Source organism: Pristiophorus japonicus, chromosome 14 (genome assembly GCF_044704955.1).
Source record: "Pristiophorus japonicus isolate sPriJap1 chromosome 14, sPriJap1.hap1, whole genome shotgun sequence".
NCBI classification, from domain to species: domain Eukaryota; kingdom Metazoa; phylum Chordata; class Chondrichthyes; family Pristiophoridae; genus Pristiophorus; species Pristiophorus japonicus.
The window spans coordinates 146,886,197-146,909,581 of NC_091990.1; the positions used below are offsets into that span (position 1 = coordinate 146,886,197).

Below are 23,385 nucleotides of genomic sequence, written 5' to 3' on the forward strand. Positions count from 1 at the left end.
TACACGCACACACACGTGCCGGCCTGCCAGGACTGCTTCTCCCTGGTCAGGGCAGGATTTTTGTTGAAAGTTTCCGATTGCAGTTCATACCAACCTAAGCAATCATCTCACATAACAAACAGTGGGTTGCAGCTGCTCACTCTAAGTTGCTGCCTATGGGCTGGGCTAGTCTATCACTCATAGGAAAAGACTTCTTGTAAAACTATAGGCTCTATAGTTTTACTATGAAATGTTCATATTCAAATGTGAAGCCAGTTATATCCATGACCTATCCCCACCCTACCTCCACAATCTCCTCCATCCTGTATCACCTCTCACCACTAAACATTTTGTTCTACCAACTCTAGCCTTTTGTGAATACAACTCCTCCTCCTCCAAAAATGTCTTCAAAACTCATCTTTTCAACCAAACTTTTGGTCACCCCTCATTCTCTCCTTTCCTGGTTCAGTGTTCATTTTACATCCGCATGGGCAAATGTTTATATGTTAAAGGCACTATATAATTAGAAGTTGTTGTTCTTATGTAGTGTATTTAATGCAAGTTAATCCACAAAGTAATTATAGTGCAGATGCAAAAAAATTGATTAAAAAAGATAAAGAACCAAATTCTGAGCCACTGTCGGAGATTTAGGAGGAGTGTCCAAAAGTTTGATTGAGAAGATGGGCTTCTAAAAGTGGAGAGATGAAGAAGATTAAGCGATATGAGCCTGGAAGAGGTTGCAGAAATGGGGTGAGACCAGACAGAGTGTGAAAAGATTTGGAAATGAGAACTTCAAATTCAGTGCATTCCGCCTCTCCACTTCCCTTTCCTCCTTTAAACATACCACTTTGACCAAGCTCTTAGTCACCCCTCCTCATATCTGTTCATTTCATTTGGTCAATTTTTGTCTGATTATGCATCTGTGAAGTGCTTGAGATGTTATTCTACATTAAATACAGTATATAAATACAAGTTGTTGCTGTTGCATTGGGGACAGAGAGCTAATGTCAGTCTGTGAGGACAGGGGTGATGAGTGAATGGGATTTATTGTAGGACAATAAAGTGAAGGCCTTGAGGTGTGCCATGTGGGTTACTAGCCTGATAATACTCATGATCAGGGCTTGCGTATCAAGAATAGTCTCTTAGTCAAGGTACTAGAGGGAGAACGGTGTCCATGGAACTGCAGACCAACAAGGAGTTAATCCTTTCAGCAGAAGAGGAGAGAGAAGGAACTAGCAGATAAAATTGGAGAAAGAAAGAGGCTGGATGGAACAATCTAGGATCCTTCTGATCTGCGTGGTTGATGAGAGTTACCAATGAAAATGATCACGTCCTGATTTGCATGTATGGATTTTTAAAAATCTGTATAAAATAAACTGACAATGTAATTTGAAAATCAATATTACTTTGGTGAGAATACTCGGGATATGTTAGTTTTAATTTGCACTAAAACAGGTTCAGTTTAAATTGCTGGGAAATTAATAGACTGCAAAGAGCCCTTCAGAACTACAAAGGCATGCATGCTGCTGCTAAACATATGGTACCCATCACACATCAAATTGTTGACGAGGATTGAGGATTACAGACATTGCAGCAAAACATTTAGCCCATAACACCACTTGCAGTAAAACCATGCAAGGAGAAACTAACCCGGAATCTTTATATGGTAATTATCTGCTGCAAAATACAGGTTATCGTGTAAAGGTTATCATCTATTGGGCATGAAATTAAATTTAGTTTCAAGTTTATTAAACAAGCCAAACAAAATGTATTTGTTATTTTATTTAATTAACCATCATTTGATTTTTAAACATTTTTTCTTCACATATTGACTTGTTTCAGATAACTGGTTTTAATAAGCATCATTACTTAAAGATATTTTTGTACTTACTATTCAGCGAAGAATCTGGTAATCCCAAGCTTATTATACTCCTCCTTATACTCCAGCAATTGACTGACTGCATCTTCAATATAAGTTAAAACATGTGTCTGGCCTGAAAGAAAAGATAATTATAGCAATCAAATTAAACAAACCTTTTATAATCATTTAGAAACAGAAAATGCTGGAAATATTAAGCAGGTCAGACAGCATCTGTGGCGAGAGAAACAGGGTTAAAATTTCAGGTCGATGACCTTTCATCAGAACCAGAACCTTCATTGCTATGGCTAAATTTACAAAACAACTTTTGTTCTCAGTAGACAAAAATAAATCGCCCCAAGATGACTCCACCTATCCAAGTTCTTCTTCACTGCGACTGTGCAGGTATTGGGGTTAACGATTTACAAGTAGAAGAACCGTTGTTAAATACAAGTGTGAGTTGTGCGGCCACTGCGAATTAATCGTAGCTGGTGAGAAAGCATTACAACATGAACAGCAACACTTTCAGCATTCGCTTCTGTTGTGTGTGGAGACAGAGTCAGACTGAACACTGTGAGCTTAAAGTGTGACCTTTGTCTTTTATTGCAGAGCTCCAGAGTGCCTCTTTAGCCTGTGAAGCCTCCTTAAAGACCTGTGCTCCCAAGGGATTATGGGATCCCTTGGGACTCCAGGGGAAGAGCCCTCTGGTGGCTGTACAGAATAAATACAAGTCCACATATATAACAACACTTCCCCACCGCCCCGCAAAATCAATTGTGTAACTATTTACAATGGGAGTCGATCTGGGGCCCTTCTTGCCCTGGTTGATCGTCTCGGGGTGAAAGCTGGTGTCGTTGAATCATTTGGTGGGCCCTCGCTGGGCTGCTGTGCAGCTGGCCCTTGCTGGGCTGCCTGGTGTGTTGGGCCCTGCTGGGCTGCTGTGGATGATGGGTCTTGCTTCGTGGTCAACTGTGGTGCCGGTTGCCACTGGTGTGTATGTTGGGGGATCAAAAAAGGTAGGGTCCAAGGTGGGTTGCTCAGGATAGTCCTCAGGATAATAAGTTTGATTTGGTCCAAATGTTTCCGGTGAATGAGTGCATTTGAAAGATTGACCCGAAACACCCTGCTCCCCTCTTTGGACACTACAATGCCGGGAAGCCACTTGGGACCTTGTCCATAATTTAATACAAATACAGGATCATTGATTTCAATCTCGCGTGACACATTTGCGCTATCATGGTATGCACTTTGTTGAAGCAGCCTGCTCTCTATCTGTTCATGTAGATCAGGGTGAACTAACGAGAGCCTTGTCTTAAGTGCTCTTTTCATGAGCAGTTCAGCAGGTGGGATCCCAGTGAGTGAGTGGGTCTCGTGCGGTATCTAAGCAGAACTCGGGATCGGCGAGTCTGCAGTGAGTCTTCAGTTACCCTCTTCAAGCCTTGCTTCATGGTTTGCACTGCTCTCTCTGCCTGACCATTGGACGCTGGTTTAAACGGGGCAGATCTGACATGTTTGATCCCGTTACGGGTCATGAATTCTTTGAACTCAGCACTGGTAAAACATGGCATGTTGTTGCTCACCAGGACATTGGGTAAGCCGTGAGTGGCAAACATGTCTGCAGGCTTTCAGTAGTGGCAGCGGACGTGCTAGCCAACATTATCTCACATTCAATCCACTTGGAATACCCATCTACAACCACAAGGAACATTTTACCCAAGAACGGGCCTGCATATTGACGTGTACCCTAGACCACGGTTTGAAGGGCCAAGACCATAAACTTAGCAGCGCCTCCCTGGGTAGATTGTTTAACTGCGAGCATGTATTACATCTGTGAACGCAGGACTCTAAGTCCGAATCGATACCGGGCCACAACACGTGGGATCTGGCTATCGTTTTCATCATTACCGGTTCTGGGGGAGGTGAGACCAGTACAAACTGGTACAAGCTGCGAGGAGGATGCTATGAGGCTGCAGAGCGACTTGGATAGGTCAGGTGAGTGGGCAAATGCATGGCAGATGAAGTATAATGTGGATAAATGTGAGGTTATCCACTTTGGTGGTAAAAACAGAGAGACAGACTATTATCTGAATGGTGACAGATTAGGAAAAGGGGAGGTGCAACGAGACCTGGGTGTCATGGTACATCAGTCATTGAAGGTTGGCATTCAGGTACAGCATGCGGTTAAGAAAGCAAATGGCATGTTGGCCTTCATAGCGAGGGGATTTGAGTACAGGGGCAGGGAGGTGTTGCTACAGTTGTACAGGGCCTTGGTGAGGCCACACCTGGAGTATTGTTTATAGTTTTGGTCTCCTAACCTGAGGAAGGACATTCTTGTTATTGAGGGAGTGCAGCGAAGGTTCACCAGACTGATTCCCGGGATGGCGGGACTGACCAATCAAGAAAGACTAAATCAACTGGGCTTGTATTCACTGGAGTTCAGAAGAATGAGAGGGGACCTTATAGAAACGTTTAAAATTCTGATGGGTTTAGACAGGTTAGATGCAGGAAGATTGTTCACAATGTTGGGGAAGTCCAGAACCAGGGGTCACAGTCTAAGGATAAGGGGTAAGCCATTTAGGACCGAGATGAGGAGAAACTTCTTCGCCCAGAGTGGTGAACCTGTGGAATTCTCTACCACAGAAGGTTGTTGAGGCCAATTCACTAAATATATTCAAAAAGGAGTTAGATGTAGTCCTTACTACTAGGGGGATCAAGGGGTATGGCGAGAAAGTAGGAATGGGGTACTGAAGTTGCATGTTCAGCCATGAACTCATTGAATGGCAGTGCAGGCTAGAAGGGCCGAATGGCCTACTCCTGCACCTATTTTCTTTGTTTCTATGTTTCTAAACCGGACGGTCTGCACCTGGACAGGACTGGAACCAATGTCCTAGGGGGAGTGTTTGCTCGTGCTGTTGGGGAGGAGTTAAACTAATATGGCAGGGGGATGGGAACTAGTGCAGGGAGACAGAAGCAAAAGACAGAAAGGAGATAAGGAAAAGTGGAGGGCAGAGAAACCCGAGGCAAAAAACAAAAAGGGCCACTGTACAGCAAAATTCTAAAGGGTCAAAGTGTAATAAAAAGGCAAGCATGAAAGCTCTGTGCCTCAATACGAGGAGTATTCGGAACCCAGGAGAGGGCTCTGAGCGAGTTAGAGTGGGTGAGAGCTCAGATGAACAGGACCCCAAGAAAGAATGCAAAAGGCAGGAGGCAACAGAGCAGAGTAGCACTGGGGTAAGGGTAAACCACAAGGTGATAGGAGGGGACAATATGTATGAATATAAAGGGGCTGCAGGAGAGGTCAAAACTAAAAATCATGGTTTAAAAACTAGTATTAAAACACTCTACCTAAACGCACGCAGCATTCAAAATAAAGTAAATGAGTTGACGGTACAAATCATTACAAATGGGTATGATTTGGTGGCCATTATAGAAACGTGGTTGCAGGGTGGCCAAGACTGGGAATTAAACATACAGGGGTATCTGACAATTCGGAAGGATAGACAAGAAGGGAAAGGAGGTGGGGTAGCTCTGTTAATAAAGGATGATATCAGGGCAGTTGTGAGAGATGATATTGGCTCGAATGAACAAAATGTTGAATAATTGTGGGTGGAGATTAGAGATAGTAAGGGGAAAAAGTCACTGGTGGGCGTAGTTTATAGGTCCCCAAATAATAACTTCAGGGTGGGGCAGACAATAATCAAGGAAATAATAGAGGCATGTGAAAAAGGAACGGCAGTAATCATGGGGGATTTTAACCGACATATCGATTGGTCAAATCAAATCGCACGGGGTAGCCTTGAGGAGGAATTCATAGAATGCATACGGGATTGTTTCTTAGAACAGTATGTTACAGAACCTACAAGGGAGCAAGCTATCTTAGATCTGGTCCTGTGTAATTAGTCAGGAATAATAAACGATCGCCTAGTAAAAATTCCTCTCGGAATTAGTGATCACAGTATGGTTGAATTTGTAATACAGATTGAGGGTGAGGAAGTAGTGTCTCAAACGAGCGTACTATGCTTAAACAAAGGACTACAGTGGATGAGGGCAGAGTTGGCTAAAGTAGACTGAAACACAGACTAAACGGTGGCACAATTGAGGAACAGTGGAGGACTTTTTAAGAGCTCTTTCATAGTGCTCAACAAAAATATATTCCAGTGAAAAAGAAGGGCGGTAAGAGAAGGGATAACCAGCCGTGGATAACCAAGGAAATAAAGGAGAGTATCAAATTAAAAACCAATGCGTTTCAGGTGGCCAAAGTTAGTGGGAAACTAGAAGATTGGGAAAATTTTAAACGACAGCAAAGAATGATAAAAAAGCAATAAAGAAAGGAAAGATAGATTACGAAAGTAAACTTGCGCAAAACATAAAAACAGATAGTAAAAGCTTTTACCGATATATAAAACGGAAGAGAGTGGCTAAAGTAAATGTTGGCCCCTTAGAAGATGAGAAGGGGGATTTAATAATGGGAAATGTGGAAATGGCTGAAACCTTAAACAATTATTTTGCTTCGGTCTTCACAGTGGAAGGCACAAAAACCATGCCAAAAATTGCTGGTCACGGGAATGTGGGAAGGGAGGACCTTGAGACAATCACTATCACTCGGGAGGTAGTGCTGGACAGGCTAATGGGACTCAAGGTAGACAAGTCCCCTGGTCCTGATGAAATGCATCCCAGGGTATTCAAAGAGATGGCGGAAGTTATAGCAGATGCATTCGTTATAATCTACCAAAATTCTCTGGACTCTGGGGAGGTACCAGCGGATTGGAAAACAGCTAATGTAACGCCTCTGTTTAAAAAAGGGGGCAGACAAAAGGCAGGTAACTATAGGCCGGTTAGTTTAACATCTGTAGTGGGGAAAATGCTTGAAGCTATCATTAAGGAAGAAATAGCGTGACATCTAAATAGGAATAGTGCAACCAAGCAGACGCAACATGGATTCATGAAGGGGAAATCATGTTTAACTAATTTACTGGAATTCTTTGAGGATATAACGAGCATGGTGGATAGAGGTGTACCGATGGATGTGGTGCATTTAGATTTCCAAAAGGCATTTGATAAGGTGCCATACAAAAGGTTACTGCAGAAGATAAAGGTACGCGGAGTCAGAGGAAATGTATTAGCATGGATAGAGAATTGGCTGGCTAACAGAAAGCAGAGAGTCGGGATAAATGGGTCCTTTTCGGGTTGGAAATCGGCGGTTAGTGGTGTGCCACAGGGATCGGTGCTGGGACCACAACTGTTTACAATATACATAGATGACTTGGAAGAGGGGACAGAGTGTAGTGTAACAAAATTTGCAGATGACACAAAGATTAGTGGGAAAGCGGGTTGCGTAGAGGACACAGAGAGGCTGCAAAGAGATTTAGATAGGTTAAGCGAATGGGCTAAGGTTTGGCAGATGGAATACAATGTCGGAAAATGTGAGGTCATCCACCTTGCGGGAAATAAAAACAGTAAAAGGGAATATTATTTGAATGGGGAGAAATTACAACATGCTGAGGTGCAGAGGGACCTGGGGGTCCTTGTGCATGAATCCCAAAAAGTTAGTTTGCAGGTGCAGCAGATAATCAGGAAGGCGAATGGAATGTTGGCCTTCATTGCGAGAGGGATGGAGTACAAAAGCAGGGAGGTCCTGCTGCAACTGTACAGGGTGTTGGTGAGGTCACACCTGGAGTACTGCGTGCAGTTTTGGTCACCTTACTTAAGGAAGGATATACTAGCTTTGGAGGGGGTACAGAGACGATTCACTAGGCTGATTCCGGAGATGAGGGAGTTACCTTATGATGATAGATTGAGTAGACTGGGTCTTTACTCGTTGGAGTTCAGAAGGATGAGGGGTGATCTTCTAGAAACATTTAAAATAATGAAAGGGATAGACAAGATAGAGGCAGAGAGGTTGTTTCCACTGGTCGGAGAGACTAGAACTAGGGGGCATAGCCTCAAAATACAAGGGAGCCAATTTAAAACCGAGTTGAGAAGGAATTTCTTCTCCCAGAGGGTTGGAAATCTGTGGAATTCTCTGCCCAAGGAAGCAGTTGAGGCTAGCTCATTGAATGTATTTAAATCACAGATAGATTTTTAACCAATAAGGGAATTAAGGGTTATGGGGAGCGGGCGGGTAAGTGGAGCTGAGTCCACGGCCAGATCAGCCATGATCTTTTTGAATGGCGGAGCAGGCTCGAGGGGCTAGATGGCCTACTCCTGTTCCTAATTCTTATGTTCTTATGTTCTTATGACAATGCCTGGGTGGGTACTGTTGAGGTCATTGATGAAGGTGTCTCTGCCCTTCTTGGGGACCACTACTCAATTACCCCACAGAAGGCAGTCTGCCTGTATCGACATTTCATCTTTGCACCGCTGGAACGGCTTTATCTCTTCCTGCATTTCCTCTGGGACACTGGACCAGCTCCCGTAAAGCACACAGCTTTTCACTCGAGAAAAGAAGGGGTCCTGGCTTGTCCAGGTTTTGATCTGCCGGGCAGTGACAGTGATTGCTCACTCTCAAATACTTCCATAACCATAGCTAGATCTGCGGGCTGTGCCATTTTCACCCCCGTGGTGGGCAATGGCAGCCGACTGAGAGCATCGGCGCAGTTTTCTGTGCCTGGCCTGTGGCGGATGGCGTAGTTGTATGTGGACGTGAGCTCCCATCTATGGATGTGGGCTGATGCGTTGGTATTTATCCGTTTACTCTCGGAAAACAGGGATACAAGTGGCTTATGGTTAGTTTCCAATTCGAATTTTAGCCCAAACAGGTTTTGATGCATTTTCTTTACCCCATAGACACACGCTAACGGTTCTTTTTCAATCATGCTGTCGGCTCTCTCAGCCTTTGATAGACTCCTGGATGCATCAGTAACCGGTTGCAGTTTCCCGAAATCATTAGCTTGTTGCAATACACACCCGATGCCATATGACGACGCATCACATGCTCGTACCAAACGCTTACATGGATCATACAACACAAGCAATTTGTTTGAGCATAATAATTTTCTTCCTTTTACAAAGGCATTTTCTTGGCTTTAGCCCCAAACCCATTCGCCCCCTTTTTGTAGTAAGACATGTAGTGGTTCTAGCAGTGTGCTGAGACCCGGTAAGAAGTTACCAAAGTAGTACAAGAGTCCCAGAAACGACCGCAGCTCCGTCACGTTCTGTGGCCACGGTGCATTCTCGATTGCGTCAGTCTTCGCGTTGGTGGGCCTGATGGCATCCATCGCAATCCTCCTTCCCAGGAACTCCACTTCAGGCACCAGGAAAACGCACTTCGAGCGTTTTAACCTGAACCCCATGCAGTTGAGTCGACTAAGAACCTCCTCCACGTTCTGCACGTGCTCGACTATATTCCGACCTGTGACCAAGATGTCGTCCTGGAAGACCACGGTGTGTGGGACCGATTTCAGTAAACTTTCCATGTTTCTCTGGAATATCGCCGCCGCCGATCAGATTCCAAACGGGCATCGGTTATAAACAAAAAGACCTTTGTGCGTGTTGATGCAGGTGAGGGCCTTCGATGATTCCTCCAGTTCCTGTGTCGTGTCGGCTGAAGTCAGATCCAGCTGCCATTGCCCACCACAGGGGTGGAAATGGCGCAGCCCGCAGATCTTGCCATGGTTATGGAAACATTTGAGAGTGAGCAATCACCCGTCACTGGTGGCAATGAATGCCTGGGCTATCGCTCTGGCTTTACTCAAGGTTGGGGTCTCTACAGTCAAAAGTTTGCGAAGTATGGTTTCGTGGCCAATGCCAAGTACGAAAAAGTCTCTGAGCATGTGCTTCAAATTCGCAATGTCCTGCAAGGCGTCTTAGCTCGACGACATAACTCTCCACTTCCTGGCCTTCAGACCTTTTGTATAGAACCAGTACTTCGCCATCAGAATGCTTTCCTTCGGGTTCAAGTGCTCTCGGACCAGTGTGCACAAATCATCATACGATTTCTCCGTGGGGTTCGCTGGAGTGAGCAGATTCTTGATGAGGCCATATGTTGATGCCCCACAGACGGTGAGGAGGATCGCTCTAGGTTTGGCAGCGCGCTCTTCCTCATCTAGTTCGTTGGATGGAGAAAGAGTCAGAGTGAACACTGTGAGCTTAAAGTACAGTGTGACCATAGCCTTTTATTGCAGGTCTCCAGAGTGTCTCTCCAACCTGTGAGGCCTTCTTAAATACCTGTGCTCCCAAGGGATTATAGGATCCCTTGGGACTCCAGTGGAAGAGCCCTCTGGTGGCTGTACAGAGTAAATACAAGTCCACAGATATAACAGCTTCCTCCACCACCAGCACACTGTGGCTGCAGTGTGTACCATTTCTGAGATGCACTGCAGCAACTCGCCCTGACTTCTTTGGCACACCTCCCAAACCCACTACCTCTACCACCAAGAAAGACAAAGGCAGCAGGCACATGGGAGCACCATCACCTGCAAGTTCCCCTTCAAGTTACACACCATCCTGACTTGGAAACATATCACCGTTCATTCATCATTGCTGGGTCAAAATCATGAAACTCCTTCCCTAACAGCACCGTGGGAGTACCTTCACCACAAGGACTGCAGCGGTTCAAGAAAGTGGCTCACCACCACCTTCTCGAGGATAATTAGGGATGGGCAATAAATGCTGGACTCGCCAGTGATGTCCACATCCCCGAACTAATTTTTTAAAAATCAATCACCAGATACCAGAACTAATAAAACATCGAGTAACACTTTTAAAAGGCTCAATGGCACCAGTGAAAACAATACATTTACTTACTTAAAATTAATCACATGTCTCATTTCAGGAGTAAGCATAGTAGAGTCATACCCTTCAACTCAATGGAATGGAGAACAAAGAATAATATAAAAAGCGAAACCTGCAAATGCTGAAATAAAAACAGAAAATTCAGGAAATGCAAAGCAGGTTAGTCGGCAGTTGTAACAAGGAAGGACAGAGTCTAATATTACAGGTGTGTAACCTTCAGACTGATGAAGAGTACACACGAGACATTATAACCAATCGTTATCGTTATAATGCAGATGCTGACTGACCAGCTGTGGAAAACAAAAAGTAATTGACAGCAAAATTACCCATTCAGAAGCCAGACTGCGAAAGGTTTACAGTATTAAAAATCAGAAACCAATGGAGAAAGATTATCTCGCATAAGTGCTGTTAAGTAGGTAGTGTTTAAAATAGATTTATAATAACAATTGTTGAGGGGACAAATTTTCTGCTCTCAGATAAGGTTAAAATTGGTACCAGTCTCAGCTTAGGGGCACATGTACACCACTATCGCAGCTGTCAAATAAGGGGGGAATTTTAACCCCTGCACCCACCTCCTCCCACCGCCCCCACCCATCCCACTCCCAGCCCATGAAGAGAAGGAAAGGGTTAAACTTTAAAAGATTTAAAACCCAACCCCAATGCGCTACGAAAGCGCATACTTCTGGTTTAACCAAGGCAGATTTGGAGCGTCCGAATAACCTACTCGAGAGAGGCGGGCGGATCAGTGATTTTAATGTTAATAAGGCTGTGCTCCTCAGATTTTGGCAGCCATTTAAATTCAACAAGCTGAGGTTCAGGGCTTGGGAAACCAAGCAGCTGAAGGTAGGTGGAAGCTGCCAGATCCAGCGGGTAAATGCTTTTCCAGCTCTGCTTATAGGCCACGGAGAAGGAGTGCTCACCTCAGCCCCTCAAGCAAACCTGCTGTGATCTCTCCCTCAAAACACCACCCCACCCCGCCGCCCCCATCCCACAATCTCTATCTCTCCGCCTCGCAATCTCCAGATTCCAGAGCTTCCCGCCTTGTAGGATCAGCCGATCCTCCCCACAATCGCCAGACACCCCTTGGGATCTGCAGATTCCCCTGCAATCTCTCCATGTGTATCTGGGGTGAATGTGAAAAGCATGTTATGGACAATGTGCATTGGCTTGGGTAGTGTTTATGTGGAGCATGTGTAAACCTAAATCAATTTATCCACATCTGAAAGAAGAAAGTGTTCCTCGGTAAAGTATAAATGGATAATAATCTCTGGCAGAACTCAGGTGGCAGAGTATGTTAGATGGGGGTACAGTAGCATCGTGGTTATGTTACTGGACTAGTAATCTAGAGACCTTTATCAATGATCCGGAGACATGAGTTCAAATCCCACCACGGCAGCTGGAGAATTTAAATTCAGTTCATTAAATAAATCTGGAATAAAAAGCTAGTACCAGTAATGGTGACCATAAAACTACCAGATTGTCATAAACCCCATCTGGTTCACTAATGTCCTTTAGGGAAGGAAATGACGTATACATGACTCCAGACTCACAGTAATGTGTTCGACTCTTAATTTCCCTCTGAAATGGCCGAGCAAACCACTCAGTTGTAACAAACTGCTATGGAAAATAATAAAAATAAAACTGGATGAACATCGACCTTGGCACCAGCTTTGGCCACGGCAAAGGCACAGCCAGCCCAGTAGACCCTGCAAAGTCCTCCTCACTAACATCTGGGGACTTGTGCCAAAATTTGGAGTGTTGTCCCACAGACTAGTCAAGCAACAGCCTGATATAGTCATACTCACAGAATCAAACCTTTCAACCAATGTCCCATCTCCTCCGCTACCATCTCTGAAGGGAAGGCGGCACAGTGGTATAGAAACATAGAAACATAGAAAATAGGTGCAGGAGTAGGCCATTCGGCCCTTCTAGCCTGCACCGCCATTCAATGAGTTCATGGCTGAACATGCAACTTCAGTACCCCCTTCCTGCTTTCTCGCCATACCCCTTGATTCCCCTAGTAGTAAGGACTTCATCTAACTCCTTTTTGAATATATTTAGTGAATTGGCCTCAACAACTTTCTGTGGTAGAGAATTCCACAGGTTCACCAGTCTCTGGGTGAAGAAATTCCTCCTCATCTCAGTCCTAAATGGCTTCCCCCTTATCCTTAGACTGTGTCCCCTGGTTCTGGACTTCCCCAACATTGGGAACATTCTTCCTGCATCTAACCTGTCGAACCCCGTCAGAATTTTAAACGTTTCTATGAGGTCCCCTCTCATTCTTCTGAACTCCAGTGAATACAAGCCCAGTTGATCCAGTCTTTCTTGATAGGTCAGTCCCGCCATCCCGGGAATCAGTCTGGTGAACCTTCGCTGCACTCCCTCAATAGCAAGAATGTCCTTCCTCAGGTTAGGAGACCAAAACTGTACACAATACTCCAGGTGTGGCCTCACCAAGGCCCTGTACAATTGTAGCAACACCTCCCTGCCCCTGTACTCAAATCCCCTCGCTATGAAGGCCAACATGCCATTTGCTTTCTTAACCGCCTGCTGTACCTGCATGCCAACCTTCAATGACTGATGTACCATGACACCCAGGTCTCTTTGCACCTCCCCTTTTCCTAATCTGTCACCATTCAGATAATAGTCTGTCTCTCTGTTTTTACCACCAAAGTGGATAACCTCACATTTATCCACATTATACTTCATCTGCCATGCATTTGCCCACTCACCTAACCTATCCAAGTCGCTCTGCAGCCTCATAGCATCCTCCTCGCAGCTCACACTGCCACCCAACTTAGTGTCATCCGCAAATTTGGAGATACTACATTTAATCCCCTCATCTAAATCATTAATGTACAGTGTAAACAGCTGGGGCCCCAGCACAGAACCTTGCGGTACCCACGAGTCACTGCCTGCCATTCTGAAAAGTCCCCATTTACTCCTACTCTTTGCTTCCTGTCTGACAACCAGTTCTCAATCCACGTCAGCACACTACTCCAAATCCCATGTGCTTTAACTTTGCACATTAATCTCTTGTGTGGGACCTTGTCGAAAGCCTTCTGAAAGTCCAAATATACCACATCAACTGGTTCTCCCTTGTCCACTCTACTGGAAACATCCTCAAAAAATTCCAGAAGATTTGTCAAGCATGATTTCCCTTTCACAAATCCATGCTGACTTGGACCTATCATATTACCTCTTTCCAAATGCACTGCTATGACATCCTTAATAATTGATTCCATCATTTTACCCACTACCGATGTCAGGCTGACCGGTCTATAATTCCCCGTTTTCTCTCTCCCTCCTTTTTTAAAAAGTGGGGTTACATTGGCTACCCTCCACTCCATAGGAACTGATCCAGAGTCAATGGAATGTTGGAAAATGACTGTCAATGTATCCACTATTTCCAAGGCCACCTCCTTAAGTACTCTGGGATGCAGTCCATCAGGCCCTGGGGATTTATCGGCCTTCAATCCCATCAATTTCCCCAACACAATTTCCCAACTAATAAGGATTTCCCTCAGTTCCTCCTCCTTACTAGACCCTCCGACCCCTTTTATATCCGGAAGGTTGTTTGTGTCCTCCTCAGTGAATACCGAACCAAAGTACTTGTTCAATTGGTCCACCATTTCTTTGTTCCCCGTTATGACTTCCCCTGATTCTGACTGCAGGGGACCTACGTTTGTCTTTACTAACCTTTTTCTCTTTACATATCTATAGAAACTTTTGCAATCCGTCTTAATGTTCCCTGCAAGCTTCTTCTCGTACTCCATTTTCCCTGCCCTAATCAAACCCTTTGTCCTCCTCTGCTGAGTTCTAAATTTCTCCCAGTCCCCGGGTTCGCTGCTATTTCTGGCCAATTTGTATGCCACTTCCTTGGCTTTAATACTATCCCTGATTTCCCTTGATAGCCACGGTTGAGCCACCTTCCCTTTTTTATTTTTACGTATAGTCGGTCGGGAGTGGCCCTGGGAGTCCTCAACATTGACTTCAGACCCCATGAAGTCTCATGTCATCAGGTCAAGCACGGGCAAGGAAACCTCCTGCTGATTACTACCTGCCGCCCTCCCTCAGTTGATGAATCAGTACTCCTCCATGTTGAACACCACTTGAAAGAAGACTGAAAGTAGCAAGGGCACAGAATGTACTCTGGGTGGGGGATATCAATGTCCATCACCAAGAGTGGTTCGGTAGCATCACTACTTGTTATATATGTAAACTTGTATTTACTCTGTGCAGCCACCAGGGGGCTCATTCTCAAGGGATCCCATAATCCTTTGGGAGCACAGGTATTTAAGGAGGCCTCACAAGTTGGAGAGGCACTCTGGAGACCTGCAATAAAAGACTACGGTCACACTTTACTTTAAGCTCACAGTGTTCAGTCTGACTCTTTCTCCATACATAACAACTGGCGACGAGATACAGATAGCGAACCCAAAGCTGCAGAGGACAGTGGGCATCCTGGAGAAATTTTCAGAGGGAGATGATTGGGAAAATTTTGTGGAGCGACTCGACCAATACTTCGTGGCCAACGAACTAGATGGGGAAGAGAGCGCTGCCAAACCTGGAGTGATCCTCCTCACCATCTGTGGGGCATCAACGTATGGCCTCATGAAGAATCTGCTCACTCCAGCGAAACCCACGGAGAAATCGTATGATGATGATTTGTGCACACTGGTCTGAGAGCACTTGAATCCGAAGGAAAGCGTTCTGATGGCGAAGTACCGGTTCTACACCTACAAAAGATCTGAAGGCCAGGAAGTGGTGAGTTATGTCGCCGAGCTAAGATGCCTTGCAGGACATTGCGAATTTGAAGGACATTTGGAGCACATGCTCAGAGACTTTTTCGTACTTGGCATTGGCCATGAAACCATACTTCGCAAACTTTTGACTGTAGAGACCCCAACCTCGAGTAAGGCCATAGCGATAGCCCAGGCGTTCATTGCCACCAGTGACAATATGAAGCAAATCTCTCAGCACACAAGTGCTGCTACAAGTACCGTGAACAAAGTGATGTTGTTTTCGAATTGTAACATACAGGGCAGGTCACACTTACCTGCAGCTACACGTCCACAGATGTCTCAGAGTCCACCATCAAGGGCGATGAATGCAAGGCCATTAACACCTTACCTTGTTGGTGCTGCGGGGGTGATCATTGTTTCCATTCATGCCGCTTCAAAGGGTACGTTTGCAAGGGCTGTGGAACATGGGACACCTCCAACGAATGTGCAGACAAGCTGCAAAGCCTGTTAAACCTACAAACCACCATGTTGCAGAGGAGAACAGATCCACGGAGAATCACGACAAACCAGAGCCTCAGACCGAGGAGGCAGAGGCACATGGAGTGCACACATTCTCCACATAGTGTCCCCCGATAATACTGAAAGTTGAACTAAATGGACTCCTGGTGTCAATGGAACTGGACATGAGCCAGTTCATCATGGGCAAAAAGACTTTCGAAAGATTGTAGTGCAACAAGGCCTCAACTCCAGTTCGCACAAAACTAATAATTTACACAAAAGAACTGATTCCCGTGATCAGCAGTGCTACCGTAAAGGTCTCCTATGATGAAGCAGTGCACAAGCTACCACTCTGGCTGGTACCGGGAGATGGTCCCACGCTGCTCGGCAGGAGCTGGCTGGGAAAGATACGCTGGAACTGGGACGACGTCCGAGCGCTATCGCCTGCTGACGACACTTCGTGTGCCCAGGTCTTAAAGAAATTTCCTTCGCTGTTCGAACCAGGCATCGGGAAATTCCAAGGAGCAAAAGTGCAGATCCACCTAATTCCGGGGGAGCGACCCATCCATCACAAGGCGAGAGCAGTACCGTACATGGTGAGAGAAAGGGTAGAGATCGAGCTAGACCGGCTGCAAAGAGAGGGCATCATTTCACTGATCGAGTTCAACAAGTGGGCTAGCCCGATCATTCCTGTCCTCAAGTGAGACGGCACCATCAGAATCTGTGGCGATTACAAAGTAACTATCAATCATTTCTCCCTGCAGGACCAATACCCACTACCAAAGGCCGACAACCTCTTTGCAAGCTGGTGGGAGGAAAGACGTTGATGAAAATGGATCTGACTTCAGCCTACATGACGCAGGAACTGGAGGAATCATCGAAGGCCCTCACCTGCATCAACACGCACAAAGGTCTTTTTGTTTATAACAGATGCCCGTTTGGAATCCGATCAGCGGCGGTGATATTCCAGAGAAACATGGAAAGCTTATTGAGGTCGGTTCTGCACACCGTGGTCTTCCAGAATTATATCTTGGTCACAGGTCAGAACACAGTCGAGCATCTGCAGAATCTGGAGGAGGTTCTTAGTCGACTCAGCCACGTGGGGCTCAGGTTAAAACACTCGAAGTGCGTTTTCCTGGCGCCTGAAGTGGAGTTCTTTGGAAGGAGGATTGCGGCGGATGCCATCAGGCCCACCAACGCGAAGTCGGAGGCAATCGAGAATGCACCGAGGCCACAGAACGTGACGGAGCTGCGGTCATTTTTGGGACTCCTGAAATACTTTGGTAACTTCTTACCGGGTCGCAGCACACTGTTAGAACCACTGCATGTCTTACTACGAAAAAGGGATGAATGGGTTTGGGGAAAAAGCCAAGACATTTGCCTTTGTAAAAGCGAGAAAACTGTTTTGCTCAAATAAATTGCTTGTGTTGTATGATCCATGTAAGCGTTTGGTACTAGCATGTGATGTGTCGTCACATGCTAGTAGCAAACTGTGGTAAAAACAGAGACAATTATCTGAATGGTTACAGATTAGGAAAAGGGGAGGTGCAACGAGACCTGGGTGTCATGGTACATCAGTCATTGAAGGTTGGTATTCAGGTACAGCATGCGGTTAAGAAAGCAAATGGCATGTTGGCCTTCATAGCAAGGGGATTTGAGTACAGGGGCAGGCAGGTGTTACTACAGTTGTACAGGGCCTTGGTGAGGCCACACCTAGAGTATTGTGTACAGTTTTGGTCTCCTAACTTGAGGAAGGACGTTCTTGCTATTGAGGGAGTGCAGCGAAGGTTCACCAGAATGATTCCCGGGATGGCAGGACTGACATATCAAGAAAGACCGGATTAACTGGGCTTGTATTCACTGGAGTTCAAAAGAATGAAAGGGGATCTCATAGAAACGTTTAAAATTCTGATGGGTTTAGACAGGTTAGATGCAGGAAGAATGTTCCCAATGTTGGGGAAGTCCAGAACCAGGGGTCACAGTCTAAGGATAAGGGGTAAGCCATTTAGGACTGAGATGAGGAGAAACTTCTTCACCCAGAGAGTGGTGAACCTGTGGAATTCTCTACCACAGAAAGTTGTTGAGGCCAATTCACTAAATATATTCAAAAAGGAGTTAGATGTAGTCCTTACTATTAGGGGGATCAAGGGGTATGTCGAGAAAGCAGGAATGGGGTACTGAAGTTGCATGTTCAGCCATGAACTCATTGAATGGCGGTGCAGGCCCGAAGGGCCGAATGGCCTACTCCTGCACCTATTTTCTATGTTTCTATATGGCGTCAGGTCTGTATTGCAACAAGCTAATGATTTCGGGAAACTGCAACCTGGAGTCTGTCTAAGGCTGAGAGAGTCTACATCATGATTAAGAAAGAAGTGTTAGCATGTGTCTATGGAGTAAAAAAAATGCATCAATACCTGTTTGGGCTAAAATTCGAATTGGAAACTGACCATAAGCCACTTATTTCCCTGTTTTCCAAGAGTAAAGGGATAAATACCAACGCATCGGCCCACATCCAGAGATGGGCGCTCACGTTGTCCGCATACAACTACGCCATCCGCCACAGGCCAGGCACAGAAAATTGCGCCGATACTCTCAGTAGGCTGCCATTGCCCACTACGGGGGCGGAAATGGCGCAGCCTGCAGATTTTAGCCATAGTTATGGAAGCATTTGAGAATGAGCAATCACCTGTCACTGCCCGGCAGATCAAAACCTGGACGAGCCAGGACCTCTTATTATCCCTAGTCAAAAGCTGTGTGCTTCACGGGAGCTGGTCCAGTGTCCCAGTGGAAATGCAGGAAGAGATAAAGCCATTCCAGCGGCGCAAAGATGAAATGTCTAAACAGGCAGACTGCCTTCTGTGGGGTAATCGAGTAATGGTTCCCAAGAAGGGCAGAGGCACCTTCATCAATTACCTCCACAGTACACACCCAGGCATCGTAATGATGAAAGCAATAGCCAGATCACACGTGTGGTAGCCCGGTATCGATGCGGAATTAGAGTCCTGCGTTCACAGATGTAATACATGCTCGCAGTTAAGCAATGTACCCAAGGAGGCGCCGCTAAGTTTATGGTCTTGGCCCTCCAAACCGTGGTCTAGGCCCTCCAAACTACAGTCTAGGCTACACGTCGACTATGCAGGCCCGTTCTTGAGTAAAATGTTCCTTGCGCTATCATAGTATGTACTTTGTTGAAGCCGCCTGCTCTTTACCTGTTCATGGTTGTCGACGCGTACTCCAAGTGGATTAAATGTGAGATAATGTCAGCTAGCACATCCGCTGCCACTACTAAAAGCCTGTGGGCCATGTTTGCCACACACGGTCTACCCGATATTCTGGTGAGCGACAACGGGCCATGTTTTACCAGTGCTGAGTTCAAAGAATTCATGATCCATAACAGGATCAAACATGTCACATCTGCCCCGTTTAAACCAGCGTCCAATGGTCAGGCAGAGAGAGCAGTGCAAACCATCAAGCAAGGCTTGAAGAGGGTAACTGAAGGCTCACTGCAGACTCGCCTATACCATGTCCTGCTTAGCTACCGCATGAGACCCCACTCACTCACTGGGATCCCACTGCTGAACTGCTCATGAAAAGACAAGGCTCTTGCTAGTTCACCCTGATCTACATGAACAGGTAGAGAGCAGGCAGCTTCAACCAAGTACATACCATGATAGCACAAATGTGTCATGCGAGATTGAAATCAATGATCCTGTATTTGTATTGAATTATGGACAAGGTCCCAAGTGGCTTCCCGGCACTGTCTTGTCCAAAGAGGGGAGCAGGGTGTTTCGGGTCAATCTTTCAAATGCACTCATTCACCGGAAACACTTGGACCAAATCAAACTTGGATTCACGGACTATCCTGAGCAACCCACCTTGGGCCCTACTTTTTTTGATCCCCCAACATACACATCAGTGGCAACCGGCACCACGGTTGACCACAAAGCAGAACCCATCATCCACAGCAGCCCAGCAGGACTCAACACACCAGGCAGCCCAGCAAGGCCAGCTGCACAGCAATCTAGCGAGGGCCCAACAAATGATTCAACAAATACCAGCTTTCACATGATCAACCAGGGCAAGAAGGGCCCCAGATCGACTCACATTGTAAATAGTTACACCATTGACTTTGCAAGGGGAATGTTATTGTATATGTAAACTTGTATTTACTCTGTACAGCCACCAGAGGGCTCATCCCCTGGAGTCCCAAGGGATCCCATAATCCTTCGGGATCCCTTGAGACTCCACAGGTATTTAAGGAGGCCTCACAGGTTGGAGAGACACTCTGGAGACCTGCAATAAAAGACTATGGTCACACTTTACTTTAAGCTTACAGTGTTCAGTCTGACTCTTTCTCCATACATAACACTACTGACCTAGCTGGCCGAGCCCTGAAGGATATAGCTGCCAGACTGGGCCTGCGGCAGGTGGTGAGAGAACCAATACAAGGGAAAAACCTACTTGACCTCGTCCTCATTAATCTATCTTTCGAAGATGCATTTTTGAAGGCGGCATAACAAGTTGAGAAGGCTGTTAAAAAAGCATATGGGATTAATAGAGGAATAGAGTACAAAAGCAAAGATGTTATTCAGAACCTTGAAAAACTCTGGTTAGGTCTCAGCTGGAGTCTTGTGTCCAATTCTGGGAACTGCAATTTAGGGTGCAGAAGAGATTTACTAGAATGGTACCAGGGATGAGGGACCAGTTATGTGGGGAGACTGGAGAAGCTGGGGTTGTTCTCCTCAGAGCAGTGAACGTTAAGGGGCGATTTGATAGAGGTGTTCAAAATCTTGAGCAGTTTTGATTGAGTAAATAAGGAGAAACTGTTTCCTGTGGCAGAAGGGTCGGTAACCAAAGGACACAGATTTAAAGTGATTGGCTAAAGAACCAGAGGTAACATGAGGAAACTACTTTTTTTTTTTGACACAGTAAGTTGTTGTGATCTTGAAATCATTGCCTGAAAGGAAGCAGATTCAATTGTAACATTTAAAAGAGAAATGGATATATATTGAAGGGAAAAAATTTACAGGGCTGTGGGGAAAGAGCAGCGGAATGGGATTAACTGGATAACTCTTTCGAAGAGCTGGCACAGGAATGATGAACTGAATGGACTCTTTCTGTCCTGCATCATTCTATGATTCTGAGCTTAAGCTAATCAGATCAGTTGGAGTGTGAGACTGAAGGCTATCAGACCATTCAGATTTTAATTTCTCTCACGGTTCGTTGCACATGAACTTGAGACAGAAGATTTTTAAATGAATTATTTGTTTGAGAGTCATAGTTACAGGTGCGTTTATTTAGTGTTTGACCCAAGGATGTTAAATCTAACAAGTAAGCTGCTAAATCCCAGCTTTTAAAACAATTCCATTTTCTTCAAAAAAATTTATGGGCTATGCCTGCCAGTTTCTTTACTTCATGATTAGTTGCAGCTATTTTTTTAAATAAATTTAAATTGATTTACATTCAAAATTACAGTAAAAAAAATTAAAATATGGCATGACATTAATCCCCCAACCTGCACAGATTGAGGAAGGTGCTGTAATACTATATTATTAATATATTCATTTCTTCTGTCTACTTTTGAACTTGAACCATCTGGAGTTCAAAGACACACAACATAAATTAACACAAACCACAGCATTGTTGCAGCAGATACCGACAGGACGTACATTGAGACATCATATGGTTTTACATCACCATGACATGAGCACTCATCCCATTAATCAAAGGTAAATTGGAGAGGCTGTCACCGAGGCAGAAGTCGATGAGCAGGTGGCTACAGGGGCTCAACTAAGTAAGCACACTGCAGCACTGCCAACATTGGTGCAAGAATCACGGTGGTAGAGGGAAAAATTAGCTCTTTCTCTCTCCTTTTTATCTCAGTAAATTATCTGCATTTAAATAATTGTGCTGAATCAAGAAATAATTAAATGGCAACCGTTAACAAAGCTGATGTTGGTGCAAGAAGATATCTTCAGTACTGCAGATCGGGTGTACAGTATTGTGCTTTTGAAACTGAACCTTCTGATTCAGAAAGAATCACTCTTTTATGTCCTCAAAAGAGCTACTGGAAATTTCTGGATTTTGAATATCCCACCACTCAAATTTAAAAAGTAATACCAACGTTTATAAACCGAATCACACACAGCAATAAGTTTGAACTAGTCTTCTCTCCAATTCAATTTGCAGTATCAAAATAATCTCACTTGCTGCGTTCCCCTTCCCGCTTTACAGTCCACCGTCAGCAACATTCTCATCCAGCGTGCTCCTCGATTCTAGAATGTTCATCATGAACCTTTTCACCTTGCTACTTCTAACCCCACCTTCAAAAGTTTCCTCAAAGCCTACCTCTTTGACCACACCTTTAATCATCTCCCGTAAGTTCTTTCCTACTTACTGCTCGGTGTCTAGCACTCCCACTGTAAAGTGCCTTAGGACATGTTGTGTTGTGTACGATGTTTTAAAATGTGGGTTGTTCTTGCTGTTGACGAGTGACTGCAGTTAACTCCGCAAGCAACTATGTAGTCAGGATTGGTAAACCTTGGAAAGGGGCTGCAACTATGAGGAAGGGTGGGCAGGGCTTACAGATGTACATCAGTGCGTCCTTAGCCAACTTGGAGCAGTTGAGCTACAGAAGACTATCAAAGTTGGAACACAAAAACCAGGACTTTGGATCTCAAGTCAATAAATTTGGGGAATGCACGACACACAATTCTCTTCAGCACTATTTGAAAACATAGAAACCTCGATAACACTAAGTTCAAGTGCCCTTAATGGACTATAAAGGAATGCCGCTGATATATCCAGCATCCATACAACTCACATTGCACACTCAGTTGTGTTTGACACTTGGCTTCATTGGTATTACTGCACCAGATGCTCAAACAGAAAGAAATGGTACATAGCTCAAGAACTAAAACAAAATGCACAGGAGGCACACATATATAGCATTTGTCAAAAAAAGTAATCTTGCAAAACATCACATGCACATTCCCACTGAATATATATTTAGTGATCTGCCGGTGGAATTAACTGGATTGGCAGATAGAGTTCAACAGCGAGGTAACATTTTCTGATGGACAGAGATCAATATTATAATCGACAAATAGGTAGATATGTAAATCAGTACCGAGTGATCAGTGGGTACTTTTGGGCAATATGAAATGAACAGACATGTAAACAGCTAATCACTTTGGCTCAAACCCCTCAAAATGGTTGCAAATGAACTTTTCTCAAATCTCTTGCGCCAGCGTGACTTTCTGTCCTGGTGAGACTGTGAAAAGTCCATCCTCATCCATAGTCATGGCATGGAACCACCTAACATCGATGTATAGGTAAATACCCCGCTAAATGACAAGGTAATCAAACATTCGGCACAGTACAAAGAACGTATATGTATTTGGTGACGGATAGTGCAAAACACCCAAAAAGATCAGAGCATCAAAATCACTGTTTGAGCACATCAATAGTTTGCTCGACACTCGATAGTGTTGCCATGCACATGGCTGCAACTGTTTTCTGTTGGTGTTTGTGTGTTGTGCAATGGGATCAGGAATTCCTGAAGCTCAGACA

The 23,385-nt window shown here is 45.0% G+C and overlaps 1 protein-coding gene across 1 annotated transcript in view; it reads right to left on the bottom strand.

Annotated features, from left to right (window-relative positions):
- The window catches only part of cstpp1 (centriolar satellite-associated tubulin polyglutamylase complex regulator 1), a 431,022-nt gene that overhangs the window by 336,270 nt on the left and 71,367 nt on the right, over nucleotides 1-23,385 (bottom strand). Inside the window, exon 2 of the mRNA XM_070899677.1 lies at nucleotides 1,871-1,973. Within this exon, the coding sequence (XP_070755778.1) occupies nucleotides 1,871-1,973 (103 nt within the window). The remainder of the gene's footprint in view (nucleotides 1-1,870; nucleotides 1,974-23,385) is intronic.